The 15,058-nt window shown below is 42.9% G+C and overlaps 2 protein-coding genes across 2 annotated transcripts; both read right to left on the bottom strand.

Annotated features, from left to right (window-relative positions):
- Positions 1–426: 426 nt before the first annotated feature.
- Positions 427–4,998, bottom strand: LOC108023108 (uncharacterized). The gene is made up of 8 exons (XM_044092244.2): positions 4,871–4,998; positions 4,477–4,814; positions 4,296–4,412; positions 3,222–4,239; positions 2,151–2,267; positions 1,762–2,087; positions 1,587–1,703; positions 427–1,534 (listed from the first exon to the last, which is right to left on the bottom strand). The coding sequence occupies exons 1-8, from the start codon at positions 4,961–4,963 to the stop codon at positions 514–516; spliced, it is 3,147 nt and encodes a 1,048-aa protein (XP_043948179.2). The 5' UTR covers positions 4,964–4,998; the 3' UTR covers positions 427–513.
- A 455-nt stretch (positions 4,999–5,453) lies between these two features.
- LOC108022084 (probable cytochrome P450 12d1 proximal, mitochondrial) lies at positions 5,454–8,188 on the bottom strand. Its single transcript, XM_050887397.1, is given in 5 exon segments — positions 5,454–6,247; positions 6,250–6,398; positions 6,458–6,574; positions 6,636–6,930; positions 8,077–8,188. Coding segments are annotated over 5 exon segments (1,458 nt in total). The 3' UTR covers positions 5,454–5,462.
- Between the last annotated feature and the right edge of the window lie 6,870 nt (positions 8,189–15,058).

The following is a 15,058-nucleotide window of genomic DNA, read 5'->3' as shown; positions in this document are numbered from 1 at the left end:
TAGCGTTTTCCTATTTAATAATGAAATGTAATGAATATGTATGCAAATTAATCAGTTTTATCATAAAAAAGATACAAACATAAAGTAATTTTTTTTATTTTTAATTAACTCAATACTAACCCATTTGTAATCATGTTATTAGATAAGCAATCAACTAGAACACAAATACGCAAACAAATAGATTAACTGCCAAGTTGCTGTGAAGTTCCCACGGTACCTCTTACCATTATCAACCACTAAGCATGGCTCTTATACACTCTCTTAATTTAGAACTTAAAAATCTATTTTAAGATAGAGATAACAGCGGCAAAAAGTTAGCGATAAGAAAGCACAAAACAAGCTATTCTTATCTTTGATGCCAAACACTTTGCTTATCAAAACAGTGGGGATGGCACAATAAAATGAAATCGTTTAAAGACAAGTATCTTATCTGCCGGCTGTCACCAAGAAAACATTTATTGTAAACAAAATATATGGCTATAAGGAACTTATTGCACAACTAAGGGCAAGGAATTAGTGGTCGATATCGGTAAACTTGAAGGGGAATGCAATGGCCGGTTCCATGACGAACATGGTCTTAAAGGGTCTGCTGGCGTCCCGATTGAACTCCACGTGGAAATTGCGTATCAGCTTGGCCACAGTGGTCTCCATTTCCAGGTCCACCACCCGCTTGCCAATACACATGCGTGGCCCAAAGCCAAAGGGCAGGAAGGTGAAGGGGCTGACCTGCATCTTCTTTCCCGTCTCCGGATCCCTTAGCCAGCGCTCCGGCAGGAATTCATCTGGTCGTGGATAGAACGAGCTTTCCTTCATCAGGACATTGGAACCAAGTAGAACAGTGGTTCCCTTGGGCACAGTATAACCGGAAAGTATCACATCGTTTTGGCACGTTCGCATGGTTCCCAAGCCGTTGGGATAGTATCGCAGGGTCTCCTTGATCACAGCCCTCAAATAGGGCATATCCTTCATGGTATCCTCGTTGAGAAGGCTATCCTTGGTGGGCATGATCCTCAAGAGCTCCTCTCGCAGTTTCAGCTGCTTCTCCGGGTGTTTCGAAAGACAGAGTAGAACCGCGGAAAGAAGGGTGGAAGTGGCATCCACACCGGCGAAGAGGATGTCCAAACTCATGATCACTGCCACCTTGGGATCGAGCTCCATCAATCTCTCTAGCATACTGTTGCTATTGATTTTTTCGCCAGCTTGACGACGCTTTTCCAGCGCCTCCTGGTTTTCCCTCAGCATTTTCTGGGCCACATCCAAACTGGAGTTGAGGGTTCTCTTCATTTTCCTGTAAGTCGGCGTCGAAATAACCTTCCACATGGAGGGCTGGAAGTCGAGCTCGAAAGTCAACCGGAAGATATCCCTGGTGGTCTGGAAGAGGGTCAACGCATCGGGATTATCGCGGTTCTTCCTGATCAAACCCATCTGCCGATCGAATGCCACCAGGGCCAGGGACTCGAATATCATACGGCTGATTTCATCTATGAAATTCTCGGGAACTTCCAGAGTCTTGGGATCGCGGATCTCCTTAATTCTGTTGGGAATAACCTTAATTTAGGATTGTATTATATGACAGGTCTACTAACCGCTCTATAAACTCATTGTTGATGTTTGACAGGGGTTCGTAGTACATTCTTAGCCCCCTTGGTTGCATGAAGATGGGATTAATGGCTGAACGCAGTTTGCCCCAAGTCTCGTCTTGTCTGGAAGGTTAAATATTAATTAGCTAAGAAGTATAATGGTAAGATTTGTTTAACTTACGAAGCAACCAGTCCCTGAACCTCTCTATAAACATCCGGTCTAACGTGTTGGCGAAAGTATACGATCGAGTCCAGACCATCGCGATGTGGCCAGATGCCCTCATTGCGAAAGACCGTCTCTATGTCCTTGGTGCTAAATGTGGTCACCCAATCCTTGCGGCCGAACATTCCAGGCATTATGTAGATATCTCCGAAGCGTTTTCGCATAATACTGGTGTACTCCGTCACTGAAGCATTTTGGAACTCGCCTCCCGGCATGAAAGCTCTCATGAATTTAAATTTGTTGGGCCGCGGAATCTCATTGTAGGGCTTTGATTCCACAGCTGTCTATAATTACGTATATTACTCCCAATTCAACTGATTTTTCCATAAACTTTCATTGGCATTCACCTGAGCTTGTGCCAAGGGGGCAGCTGATCTCAGAGATCGAACGGGGCCTACGAAAATCGCAACAGAGCGCGCACTGTTCTGGCTAATCATTCTCGTGCTCAACTGAAAACCTGTCCACTGTGGACTGAGTTCTTATAGCCAAGCCTTATCTCAAAAACCTAAGAATAGCGCAAACAGAGGGGGGAGAAAGAAACACTGAAAGCTACGCAAACTAAAGCTCGCAAACCATAACAAACCCCAGAAACCTAAGCATTAGTTTCAGTTTCTTATCAAAAAAGTGGTGTATCACCATGATTGGCCTACGTCGCTCAGCAACAAATATAAACAATCGAGAGTGGCAGCTAGAAAACCAGTTTAGACTGCATACAATAACGTTGGGACTTATAACACCTCTTCAAACGTTTTTAAATTATTAAGCCCATACGTGGGTATGTAAAATATGGAGAAGGTCAATATCAATATCAATAGCTTAAAAACAAAACCAAACAAAACCATCAGTGCTAGTACAATGGTTTGAACTATATATTAAAAATATTCTTATAACGCTCGAAGATTTTTCAACCAAAATATAAGTGCGTTAACAAAAATAACAGATTTTGACCGAAATTAAAATGTTATCAGGTTTTTATGATTGTTAGCACCCATCCCTAGCACCCACAAGTTTGGAGAAATTGGAAACCCTGCAGGGTAGAAAAATTTTGCTGATCAATTTTCAATTTTACGCCAATTTGGGAAAATAAGCCGCCAATTAAATTTGCATTTTCCAATTCGCCAAATAGACCAACGCACACGATGGGCCTCACCTGACCAAAACCTCCCGGCACTCCCACAGTTTCACCCATTACCACCAAAACAACACCGGCTCGTTTAAATGTTGTTCGGCCTTTGGTTTGGCTCTCGCAATTAAAATTCAATTTTTAAGAGGTTTTCCCTCCACAGAAAACAGCAGTCGCTTGCTTGTGATATAGGCCTGTGCCCAACGAAATCTGCCTAATCAAATATAATGGAAAACCTTCACTACACAGAATAGGACTATTTATTTACAATATTTTAATTATATATAAGACATTATTGCTCGACATCGCTGAATTTAAAGCGGAAAGGAATGGCCGGTTCCATGAGGAAGGAAGTCTTGTAGGGTCGACTACAATCGTAGTTGAACTCCACCTGGAAGTTCCTGATCAGCTTGGCCACACTCGTCTCGATTTCCAGGTCTACCAATCTCTTGCCAATACACATGCGAGGCCCGGCGCCAAATGGCAAGAAGGTGAAGGGATTGATCGGGGTCTTCTTTCCAGTAGCCGGATCCCTTAGCCAGCGTTCCGGCAGGAACTTCTCAGGCTCCGAATAGTAGTTCTCGTCGTGCATGAGAATATTTGATGCCAAAACCAAGTTTGTGCCCTTGGGCACATTGTAACCAGAGAGAGTGACGTCTGTGGGGCAAATGCGCAAGTTGCCCAATCCATTGGGATAGTAGCGAAGAGCTTCTTTGATCACTGCCCTTAGGTACGGCATATCCTTCATGGTCTCCTCGTTCAGGAGGGTGTCCTTGGTGGGCATAATCTTAAGGAGTTCCTGCCGCAGCTTCCCTTGCTTCTCCGGATTCTTGGCCAGGCAAAGGAGCACAGCTGACAATAAATTAGACGAGGCATCGACTCCGGCAAACAGGATGTCCAAGCTCATGACCACCGCCAGTTTGGGATCCACGTCCATCATCCGCTCCAGCATGCTGTTGCTGTTGACCTCCTCGCCTGACTGTCGTCGCTTTGCCAAGAGCTCCTGGGTTTCCCTCAGCATATTCTGTGCAGCCAGCAAGGACTCGTCCAGAGTGCTCATCATTTTCCTATAGGCAGGCGTTGAGATATACCGCCACACCGATGGCTTGACATCCAGATCGAAGACATATCGCAGCACTTTTCTTGCCATATTAAAAAGAACCAGAGCATTGGGATTATCCCGATTCTGTCTGATCAAACCCATCTGTCGGTCGAAGGCCACCAGACCGAGGGAATCGAAGATCAGACGTCTCATTTCGTCCATGAAGTCATCAGGCACCTCCAGGGTCTTAGCATCTCGTATTTCTTTGATTCTGAAAAATAATAAAGTTTAGGAGAACATGTTGAATGTGTATATACCATACCTTACCTCTCAATAAACTCATTGTTGATATAGGAAAGTGGTTCGTAGTAGATTCTTAGGCCCTTGGGTTGCATGAAAATGGGATTGAGGGCTGATCGAGTTTTGGCCCAGGTCTTCGCTTGTCTGAAAGTGGGATTAACCTAATAATACGATTTTCTTTCAAGAATTTTTTACAATATCAACTTACGCCGCCACAAGACCAGGATGCTCTCCATAAACATCAGGCCTAAGTTTAGTTCTGTAGTATTGAAACGATGGAAACATTTCTCGCTCGGGCCACATTCCCTCATTGCGGAACACCATCTCTATGTCCTTGGTACTGAAAGTGGTCACCCAATCCTTGCGTCCGAACATTCCGGGCATTATGAAGATGTCGCCATAACGACTTCTCATCGCTGCCGCGTAATCCACAATGGAGGCGTCATGGAACTCGCCGCCCGGCATGAACGACCTTATGAACTCGATCTTTCCAGGACGTGGGATCTCCTTGTAAGGTCTGGCTTGTGTAGTGGCATTATCGCTTACCTATGGTTCAAAACTCTTTTATAATATTTCACTATTGCAAATGGAGTTCCACTCACATTGACAAGGACCTGGGCCTGCCCTGAAACTGCCCTCACAGCCTGAGGACAGCGTGTTATGGCCATTCGCTGTGCTGTTTGCAAAATATTCATATTCTTCTAGTATACTCAACGTGCGCTCCTATCAAGCAACTGACCTATAAAGGCAACCCCCCAGTGTATTTATACAGAATCCTTATCTCAAGAGAAAGGGACAAGCCTAGTGTGTAAACAAAGGTAATCAATAAACAAAGCACAATTAAAAATAAATTAGCTGTTTCTACAACTGGCTATCGGCACTTCTTGCAGTTCTTGTGGTCTAAGTTCCTGGCTATATCTACCATTTAAATGGCACGCTGTTCAAAAAATGGATGATGAAATTTCTGGCCAGGTTTGTTTATGCAGGTCTAGCCGAAGTCAACGTTCGATTATAATTTTAATTGCTCCGTAGGTATTTGACTACTTCAACTAAGTGTTTCCCCTTAAGAGATAACAGAAGTCGCGTGCTTCTGGCCTTTTACACTAATCTAATCTAATTAGGAGTCGTTAGCCATTTTAAATAACAATATTTATTTACAAAATTACCCAAAGATCTTATCGATTTCAAATCCACTTAATGGTCGATATCGGTGAACTTAAAGCGGAACGGAATGGCCGGCTCCATAAAAATAAAAGTCTTAAAGGGGCGACTGGCGTCGTGGTTGAACTCCACTTGGAAGTTCCTTATCAACTTGGCCACACTCGTCTCGATTTCCAAGTCCACCAATCTTCTGCCAATACACATGCGAGGTCCGAAGCTAAATGGCAGGAAACTGAAAGCGTTGATAGGGGTCTTCTTTCCAGTCTCGGGATCCCTTAGCCAGCGCTCCGGCAGGAACTTCTCGGGCTCCACATAGTACTTCTCGTCCTGCAACAGGACTTGGGATCCGAGGACAATGTTACTGCCCTTGGGCACAGTGTAAACGGAGAGAGTGACGTCTGTGGGACAAACGCGGAAGTTTCCCAAGCCATTGGTATGGCAACGCAGAGCTTCCTTGATCATTGCCCTCAGATAGGGCATATCCTTCATGGTCCGCTCGTTGAGAGGCGAGTCCTTGGTGGGCATAATCTTCAGGAACTCCTCCCGCAGCTTCGCTTGCTTCTCCGGATTCTTGGCCAGACAGAGGAGCACAGCAGACAGGAGAATAGTGGTGGCATCAACTCCCGCGAACAAGGTGTCCAGGCTCATGATCACCGCCAGCTTGGGATCCACCTCCAGCATCCGCTGCAGCATGCTGTTGCCATTTATCTGCTCGCCAGCCTGGTGCCGTTTTTCCAGTGTATCCTGGGTTTCCTTCAGCAACTTCTGGGTCACCTCCAAACTCTCATCGAGAAGCCTCATCATTTTCCTGAATGCCTCAAGGCATCGGGATTGTTTCGGTTCTGCCTGATCAAACCCATTTGGCGATCGAAGGCCACCAGACCAAGGGAATCGAAGATCAGGCGGTTTATTTCCTCCTCAAAGTTATCAGGTACCTCGAGGGTTTTGCTATCTCGTATTTCTTTGATACTACAAAAGATGTTCAAAGTCAATGGGATTTATAGGAAAACACTATGTACGCATCTTACCGCTCAATGAACTCATTATTGATGTTGGAAAGTGGTTCGTAATATGTTTTTAGGCCCTTGGGCTGCATGAAAATTGGATTGAGGACCGATCGCATTTTATCCCAGGCCTCTGCTTGCCTATAAATTTGTAGATGTTAATGGGAATTTTTTAAAGTGCAATTTTTCAACTCCCGAGAACACTATACCAATATTATCCCCATAGAAATCTTTTCTTAAGTGAGTCCGGTAATAGGTCAACGAGGGGAAGACGTCTCGTTGCGGCCAGGTTCCCTCGTTGCGGAAAACCAACTCCATATCCTTGGGACTGAAAGAGGCCACCATATCCTTGCGGCCGAACACTCCAGGCATTCTGAATATATCACCATATCTTTTTCTCATCGCCACTGCAAGGTCCACAATGGAGACACCGTGAAATTCTCCGCCGGGCAGAAATGCCCTTACGAACTCGAATTTACTGGGACGCGGTTTGTCCTCTTAGGGTCGAGCTTCGACGACTGCATCATCGGTTGGCTTTAGTAAGAGTTTTCATAAATGCCTTTTGAATCAAATTATAGTATTACCATATTTACTCACACTGACAAAAACCTGCGCAGAAGCTGACCTCAAGGTGTTAATTGATCCGTTCGAAAGGACAACACGCTCTGCACTCTGAAAAATTCTCATGTTTAACATATTCTACTGCCCCTATAGTTAAACTACTGACTTATGAAGACTACCTGAAAAGCTTTTATAGCGAACCCTTATCTTTTGAGAGGAGGAAAACCCCGAGAGTAAATACAGAGCGAATCTATAAAGCAAAACAGAATAAAACAAAACTCACAACCCATCATGACTTGCTAAAATTTTGTCTATCACCGTGAAAGAAAGCAAAAGGTAGCCATGAAAGTGGGAAAAACTAGACTATAATAGGTTCCTTCGATACCCGGGCTTTAATATTCGAAGGTAGGTGCATCATATTAATTTATTGTGATGAAAATAATAATATTTTCTAAAATTATTTTAAATAATGCTGCTGTGTATTAAATTTAAGTTCAATTATGTGTACTTATAAGATTTAAAAAAGATTACCATTGCTGGGTAAAAAACATCTAATCGAAAGCGAAACACTTCTATTGGAGCTTAGAATATACGACATACGTCCATGATTGTTTCCTTACTTAACTATTTTCTTAAAAACAAATATATAATAAAGATTTGTTCAATATAAGTTGATTTGTATAACCATAGCAAGGTGTTTATACATACATATTTCTTTTTTATAAATGGCATAGTACAAAATATAATCTTATCCTGTATTACCAAGGATTGTTTTTTTTATCTTTAATCATATGTACTAAAAAGAAAGATGCAACTCTCGAGTTCTCAAGCCTTGGCCAAGAAGTGCTGCGCTCGGCTGCGGTCCCCCGAAACAAATTACGCCAGCCAAATGCAATCCAAGAAGAGGCTGTAAATCTTGGCGGCATTGTTGTGCTATATCTGCCTCGGATCCGGGGGATCCTTTGGCCTCCCATGTGCATAATCAGTGCACTCAGGCGTTGCACAAAAGGCGGAGCGGAGAACAGAACCCAGTTATGTTCAAGTGTCACCAAGGCTGGCCGCAACTGTCGGCAATAACAAACCCAGTGTCGAGTGGCATGGAGCGGGGGAATGGGGCGAGAGTGAGGGGAATCCCATGATTCCCATTTTCTTGCTCTGCTCCTGACGCAAGGAGACGTGTTCCTGCGGCTCCATTTTGTACCTGTTCCCGACGTACATGGCAGCCATCTCTTGGCCTCCATTTCTCCCCTTTCATTGGTCCTGAGTGCGTGCGGTCTCCGGTTGCAGTTGCATTTGGAGTTGGAGTAGCAGTTGCTCATTTTTGCCCACTGCCAGCCCTCTGCCCCACATGGCCTGGCCTAGACCAGCTGCCAAATGGCATCTGCCGTCTGACACATCTCTTGAATCCATTGCTGAATTCAGTCTTTGGCTTCCAGTTGCAGTTCCTTCCGCAGCTTCCTCCCTTTGTTTCACTCAACGGTGAAAGGTTTTTAAATTTCAACTGGAGCACCCTTGAAGCTGCCTTTGGCAAGTGGCAAGCACAACATCCTGCCACGGCACCCACTCCCCTAACCATTCCCTTTACCGCTTTCCACTTCCACTTAACTGCCGGAATTTCTCACGTGTGCCGAGCATCTTTTGAAGACCGGGCTGAGCGCATCAGGCGCAACGACTTGAAGTGTTTATATTCCATGCCGACAACTTTATCCACACCCCACATGCACGGAGAGAAACGAATGAAAGTGGAGTGTTTTAAAGGTTTTTATTCAACTATTTGGGGAGTGGGACCATAATTTAATACATTTTAAAGCTTACAAATTAATTGTATGAATTGACAACAACAGTCACAAACTAAATATATCTTTTAAAATACAACACATTTTATAGATTAAAAAAATATCTTTAATTCAGGGAATGGGGTTGAGAGCATAAAAGCAAAATCCAGAAGGCACTGATTGAGACTATTTCTTTCAAGGACTATAAAAACGTTGTCATAAGTGTATTTGATCGAAAAGGGATAATTTTAAAGGAAATGAAATTAGTTTACAATATTTAATTTAGTTTTTTATATTTAAAATTCAAACTGTTTGCCCACAGTAGTATATTGAACAAAAATATTTCTGTCTCAAAATACTGTTAAAATTATTACTTGATATTCATAGAGTATGTAAAAAAATATTTTTATGACTACTTAAGTACCCTCAAAACCTTTTAAAACTTGGAGAATACATTTTTATTATAAATAAATCATTTAAAGGTACATTTCAAGGGAAATATAAGGTAAATATATTCTTTTTAGCACAACAAATTTCCTCAGTGTACCAATAACTGCAACAGTGGCAACATCTCTGGCAGCAACATCAAGAACCGCAGGAGCAGGAACGCAGCACCCAGTTGCCTTGTTTATGGTAATTACTTCACAAATCCTGCAACTTTTTAATTAACTTAATTTGCTTGAAATGCAACAACTTTGCCTGCGCATTCGGTGTGTGTGTGTGGGTGTGTGTGTGTGTGGGTGTGCGTGTGTGTGGGTATGCAACAAAATTTTCCACAAAAATAAAGCTGCATTTTATGTGGCCTAAATGCTGCTGCTCCTGCTGCTGGCTGCTGGTCATCAAATCAAGTGATTGCCCGGCACACGGGGCACCTAAGACTCGGCAGGACATGTGGTTAACGCTGTTTTTCCATGTCATGTCACCCGGCTGACAACTCTCCGTGCTCGGATGCGGTTTGTGGGAGGTCTGGGTGGCCTGGGTGGCAGGAGCAGCCTTCAAATGCACACCGTCCAACGCACATTGTCAAAATTCGTCACTTGGCCAACACTCATATGCAGTACCTATACTTCCGTCCCGCCACCCTCCCACCCAACACCTGGCCTAATGAGCTGTCAGCAACCATGGCTGCTACCAACTTGGCAAAGCAACCACAAGATTTTGCAGACACTTCTGGCCAACACACAGACAACTGTGCATTTTGCATTCGTGTGGTTGGTCTTAACATGTCTTGATTGCCAGAAACGAAGACTTGCAACCAAGTAGAGCAACGTGCCATCGCAATACGCAACTGTTCTGGGCCAATTCTGTTTATGGACTGCTATCTAATTTGGTTTAATGGATTTTCCTGCATCGATAGGGCTAGTGAGTGTGTGGCTCCTTTGAGCCGCTTGCAACAATAATGCAGGGATTTGCTATTTCTGTGGCCAAAACTAGATTCTCCCTTTCCCTTTACCCGATTAATGTCACATAAGCAAGCAATTGGCATTGTTAGGCCATAGCCTATTCGAATGCAAACCAAAATAGCATCGAAACTTTGGGTTTTCCAGGAATTTTCAATTTCTGCCCCTTTGAAATCCATACTGACTCAGTTAACCACTAAATGCCCGCCGGTTGGGCTAAGCCCTTCGGCACATTGTTTGTTGTTTGTTTGATTGACCGCGACTAATTAATAAATTGCGGCAGTTCGACAATGTTTAACTTGGCCGGGCGGCAAAAAAGCGATGCCCGCATAGTTGACTTCGGCCGGGCATTTCGTTGATTAAATTATAATAAGCGATGGCAGCTCTTCGGGGCAGCTCTTAAACCCCTTCTCTCGGCACTAACCCCCAGAACCCCCCACCCATGTAAGTCAGCAATTACAATTATGCTTTGATGACCGTATGACCAGCACACACATTAATTTATAATTTGTTCAAATTATAATTGCCGGCCATAACTGCAACAGCGCACGCCAGTGGCATTTGGGGCATTAACACTAACGCCCTGGGGACATGACTAAGCCCCTGACACAGCATACGGAACAAGCTGCCGCCCGAAGAGGGGCCCACACGAATTTAACCTCTTCAATTGACCAGGGCTCGGTGGGTTTGGCTGGGCTGCGCTGCGATGCGATGCGCTGGCATGGGTGCCGTGGGACGGGGGACTGTTGGATTGTTTGTCTGTTGACCTTCATGACGTCGTCGGCAGCAGCAGCAGCAGCAGCAGCAAACACACATCGCAGGCACACACCCATCTGCGAGTGCACTCAAGGGTTGCACTCTCGTCCGGCTGTCAGTCACTTTTCATCGGGGATTTTCCCAGCCGCCCGCATACCCTGTTTCTGCGTGAAATCTACGTAACGAGGGAAATCCATGAGAAAATGTTTGGGATGATAAGGAGTTTCCTTCAGTAATTGAATTTAAGTACCGATAACGATTTATGGTTTAAGAAAACGCTAGATTAAAACTAGTTAAGAAACCCTATTGATAGATATTGAATTATTGAATATTTTCAACCTTTTTTAATCCAAGATTCTTTTTGTTAAAAATATTGATATTAATATTAAAATGTAAACTAACATATATATTATTTTTAACCTTTTTTAACCTTAAGGAGTTTGCTACAGTAATTGAATTTAAGTACCGATAACAATTTATGGTGCGTTAGATTAAAAATAGTTAAGAAACCCTAAAGATATGTAATTACTAAATATTTTCAACCTTTTTAATCCAAGATTCTTTTTGTTAAAAATATTGAGGTACCTTTTAGGCGAATCCTAAACTGCCAAGTTTCAAAAATGCTTTTTCTAAAATTTAAACTAACACATATATTATTTTTAACCTTTTTTCAAAGGTTTCAAGCTTGTTTTTGCCTTCAAAATGATTTTGATTTTATTTTTTATGTTTAATATTTTTAAGGTAATATTTTTTAAGGTAAGCATTTCCCATTTCTACGAAATAAGAAGTTTTGAAAATGTTTTTTTCTCCCCATTAAAGATAACAAACTTTCTTATTAAACCACCTCAAATTTGTTCAGTTTCACATTCGGAATTCATATACCACCTTAGTGTTTTTTCACTTTTACATGTTTTCTGAGCTTAAAATTTTTAAAAAATATTTTTAACTCAATATTTTTGCCTCTCTAGATTTTTGATTTTTCTTGCCTGTTATTTTTTGTTATTTCGTAAAAATTATGTGTACCCACCAAGTCCCCTTGACCAGGTATCGCTCAGTTGAGAGCCTGCCTGACCGTTTAATTAACCGAATATGACGCATTCGATCTAAATTGAATTATTTACTCGGTTTTTATGAATGAATCGCTCGTAAATGATTCAGCCGGCGGCCGGCATACGAGCGTGAGTGTCGCAAAAATAGTGCTCGAACGTCTATCTCCGGCCCATTCAATAAACGATTATTTATGGGGCCAACGGAGGCGGCTTGAGCCAGTAAATTCCGGTGGAAAGTAGCTCGGTGGCAGGCCGAGCTCATTAATTTTTTGGGACAATTCCGACGCCTAAGGTGGAGTTCAAATGGCAACCGGGCTGAAGATTTCTCAATTGTCGCCGTGGCGCCCAGAGGGTATGACAATTTAATTAATTAACGGAGCAGAACTCACTTTTCAACATGTGGTTGGTGGGGGTTGAGGGGGTCAAAGGGTTATGATGCCCTAAGGAAGTGGGGAAAACCTAGGAGACACACACTGACTTGGCCCCTTGGCCCCTGCTTATTATTCAGCAACCGAAAAAGCCACAAACTGGATGTGAGGCAGCCACTTCTGTTGCCTCTCAAGTGGTGCCCACTCCCCTCGAACTGGCTAAATGGTGGTGGTTTCATCAATCATGGCTGGCAGAGGCAGGGCAGCTCGCCCGCAGGCGCCTAACCCTTCGATGAACTCATTGAACCCGAATATCACATCACATTCCATGAGGGCCCCTGCCTAATTGCATTATTTGCTATATTAAAGTCAAATTAACGGGCGACATCAGAGGGCCTTTTTGGACCTACAGCCAAAAACCCTCCGATGTTCAACTGGTGAATGTTTAATGGGCATTTTGCTTTGATGTCTGCTGGCTATCGCATTTCCCATTTCCCATTTTGCCATTTAAAGCAATTTGCATTTATTTTTTCCTAAAACGTATCCATGCAGCAGCAAATAGAGTTATTACATGAAGTGGCCGTTTGGTCGGGTTTTCGCCAACGGATTCCATGGCTCTGGCCGAAAAATGCTATTTCATAAGCGTTGCATGCCTCAAATTTTACAGCAAATAAACATTCCGCATCGCCGCATCCAATTCTATATGTATCTGTATCTAGTATCTCCTTTTTTTTGGTGTGCCTTTGTGTTTGTGTTTGCGTTTGTTTTTGCATATCTGCATCCGAACAAAGTGCTGCTCTCGGTTATGTGCCACAACAATTTCGTTGTTTTTTGTTTGGCTTGACATAAATTACAGCGACAGCACGCAAAACTTCAGCACGCATATTTTCCAGCTGCAGAGTTTTTCGGCTCCCAGCTATTCGAGGACACAGGATGCCGAAACGCAGGCCACAGGACCCGGGGCCTTCCATCGACATTCCCGCCGAGCACCGAGCAGCGAGCAGCGAGCACCATGTTCGCCCTGTGTGCGTATATACATACATTTTTGTCAAATTTTGTCAATTCTTAAACCGAAACATATTTCTGCCTGCTGGCCCTGACATTCCATAGTTATGCTAATGCCAACATCGGGTCGATGGGGGTCGACGGGGGTCGAAAATGGGCGAAAAAGTGGCGAGCCATCACCATCAAATGTGTCGAAGACTCACCAAACGAAAATCTGGCAGCAGAAAATTGAATAAGCCACACACTGGTCAACAGGAAAAGCGAAAGGATATACTCGACCAAAGACAAGTGGTAGACAAGCACTAGAGCCTCATTATAGTGCACAAGGGATATATATCACAGGGAGCTTTAGCAAATATATCCTAACCATATCCATTCAATTCTAACCTACTTTAGTAAATAAGAATGGTAAAAAAGAGAAAATACATAAAAGATTTTAATTATTAAATTTGAGTTAAATTAGCATATTATTTATTATATAAAGAAATCACTTTCAACCATTTAAGATTTTCAAATTTTGTTTTGGCCTTTTCTATTACCAATAACATTAAAGAATGCTGTTGGTAGTGAATATTATAGAAAATATAGAAGACCATACCATCAGTCGAATATTATTAATTGAAAAGCTACAAATATTTATAAAAATAAATAATAAAAATATTTTAAAAATGTTTAAAGGACTTTTCAAATATTTTAGACTGTCAGAATATGTTTTTCCTTGTGTACACCGTAATAACAGACACTATCGAACGTGTAAACATCATTTTGCGATTAAATAATATAGTAAATGTGGGGGACAAACCCTAAAAGGCACAGTTTCAGCGCAGGGAAAAGGGGAAGTGGTGGCCCGAAACAAAGCATACTTATTTGGGTCACTCACGCATATACAAATGTTTTCCCTGTTGCCGTCTGAGCACAGATTGCCGAACAAGTTGGGGGAAAGTGGCAGCAGAGGACTAGACGGCAATTTGGTAAACAAGTCGGCCATGACTATATTTAGGTGTCCGTCGCGCTGCCCTCGTAAAACCCATGCCGAGATAATAAAGTGGACACTGGCATTGCATAAATTGGGACAAGAACAGAGGCCAAAGTCAAAGCCAAAGTCGGATTTGGGCCAAGTCGCGTATTGCTGCACAATACACATCTTTACGACTCGCCTCCCCCGCCTTTCCCCAGTGAATAACGACCTTTCAGGGGGAGTACAAACGTGCGCGGCACTTGCAATCCACATGAATGACTCTTTCAGCCTGCAGGCGGAAGATTCGGTCGGCTTGGTATGCTGTGTAAGTCGGTTTTTTATGACCTTTGGCCTTACAAATATGTGCGTAAGATATGCGGAGATGGCCCATCCACCCCCTCCCGCCAGGCGCGGAGGTCATGCCAAAGTGTCGTCGGGTGTAAATCATATTTACAGTGGTACTGTAATTGAATTAGGCCTTCCTCCATTCGTGGAGCGCCCTAGCTGCTGGGGCAAAACAGAGCAGCAAGCGCGGAGACAAAAGCGAATTCAACTCAATGTAAAAGAGCACTTCAAATGTGAATACATAATTTGCAAATTCAGATAGATCTAAATAATCTGGTCAGTGGTTCTTTTAAAACTTTGTTATATGTTTCGTAGCTTCGGACTTGGCTTGCAGAAGCATTCAACTTAATTTAAAGAATTTTTATTTTTTTTAAGAAATTTTAAGAAGTTATCTTTTTTTACGAATGA

The sequence above is a fragment of the Drosophila biarmipes genome, chromosome 2R, assembly GCF_025231255.1.
Source record: "Drosophila biarmipes strain raj3 chromosome 2R, RU_DBia_V1.1, whole genome shotgun sequence".
In the NCBI taxonomy this organism is placed as follows: domain Eukaryota; kingdom Metazoa; phylum Arthropoda; class Insecta; order Diptera; family Drosophilidae; genus Drosophila; species Drosophila biarmipes.
Note: the sequence above shows the minus strand (reverse complement) of the source record. Positions and strands in the feature narration are given on the sequence as shown.

What these genes read in the sequence shown, in the direction of transcription:
- LOC108023108 (XM_044092244.2), bottom strand. Translation starts at nt 4,963, where the DNA reads ATGAATATTTTGCAAACAGCACAGCGAATGGCCATAACACGCTGTCCT. An exon ending in AACAATGAGTTTATTGAGAG is followed by an intron (nt 4,240 to 4,295) that starts GTAAGGTATGGT and finishes ATTATTTTTCAG; the next exon opens with AATCAAAGAAATACGAGATG. An exon ending in GTTCAGGGACTGGTTGCTTC is followed by an intron (nt 1,704 to 1,761) that starts GTAAGTTAAACA and finishes TTAACCTTCCAG; the next exon opens with ACAAGACGAGACTTGGGGCA.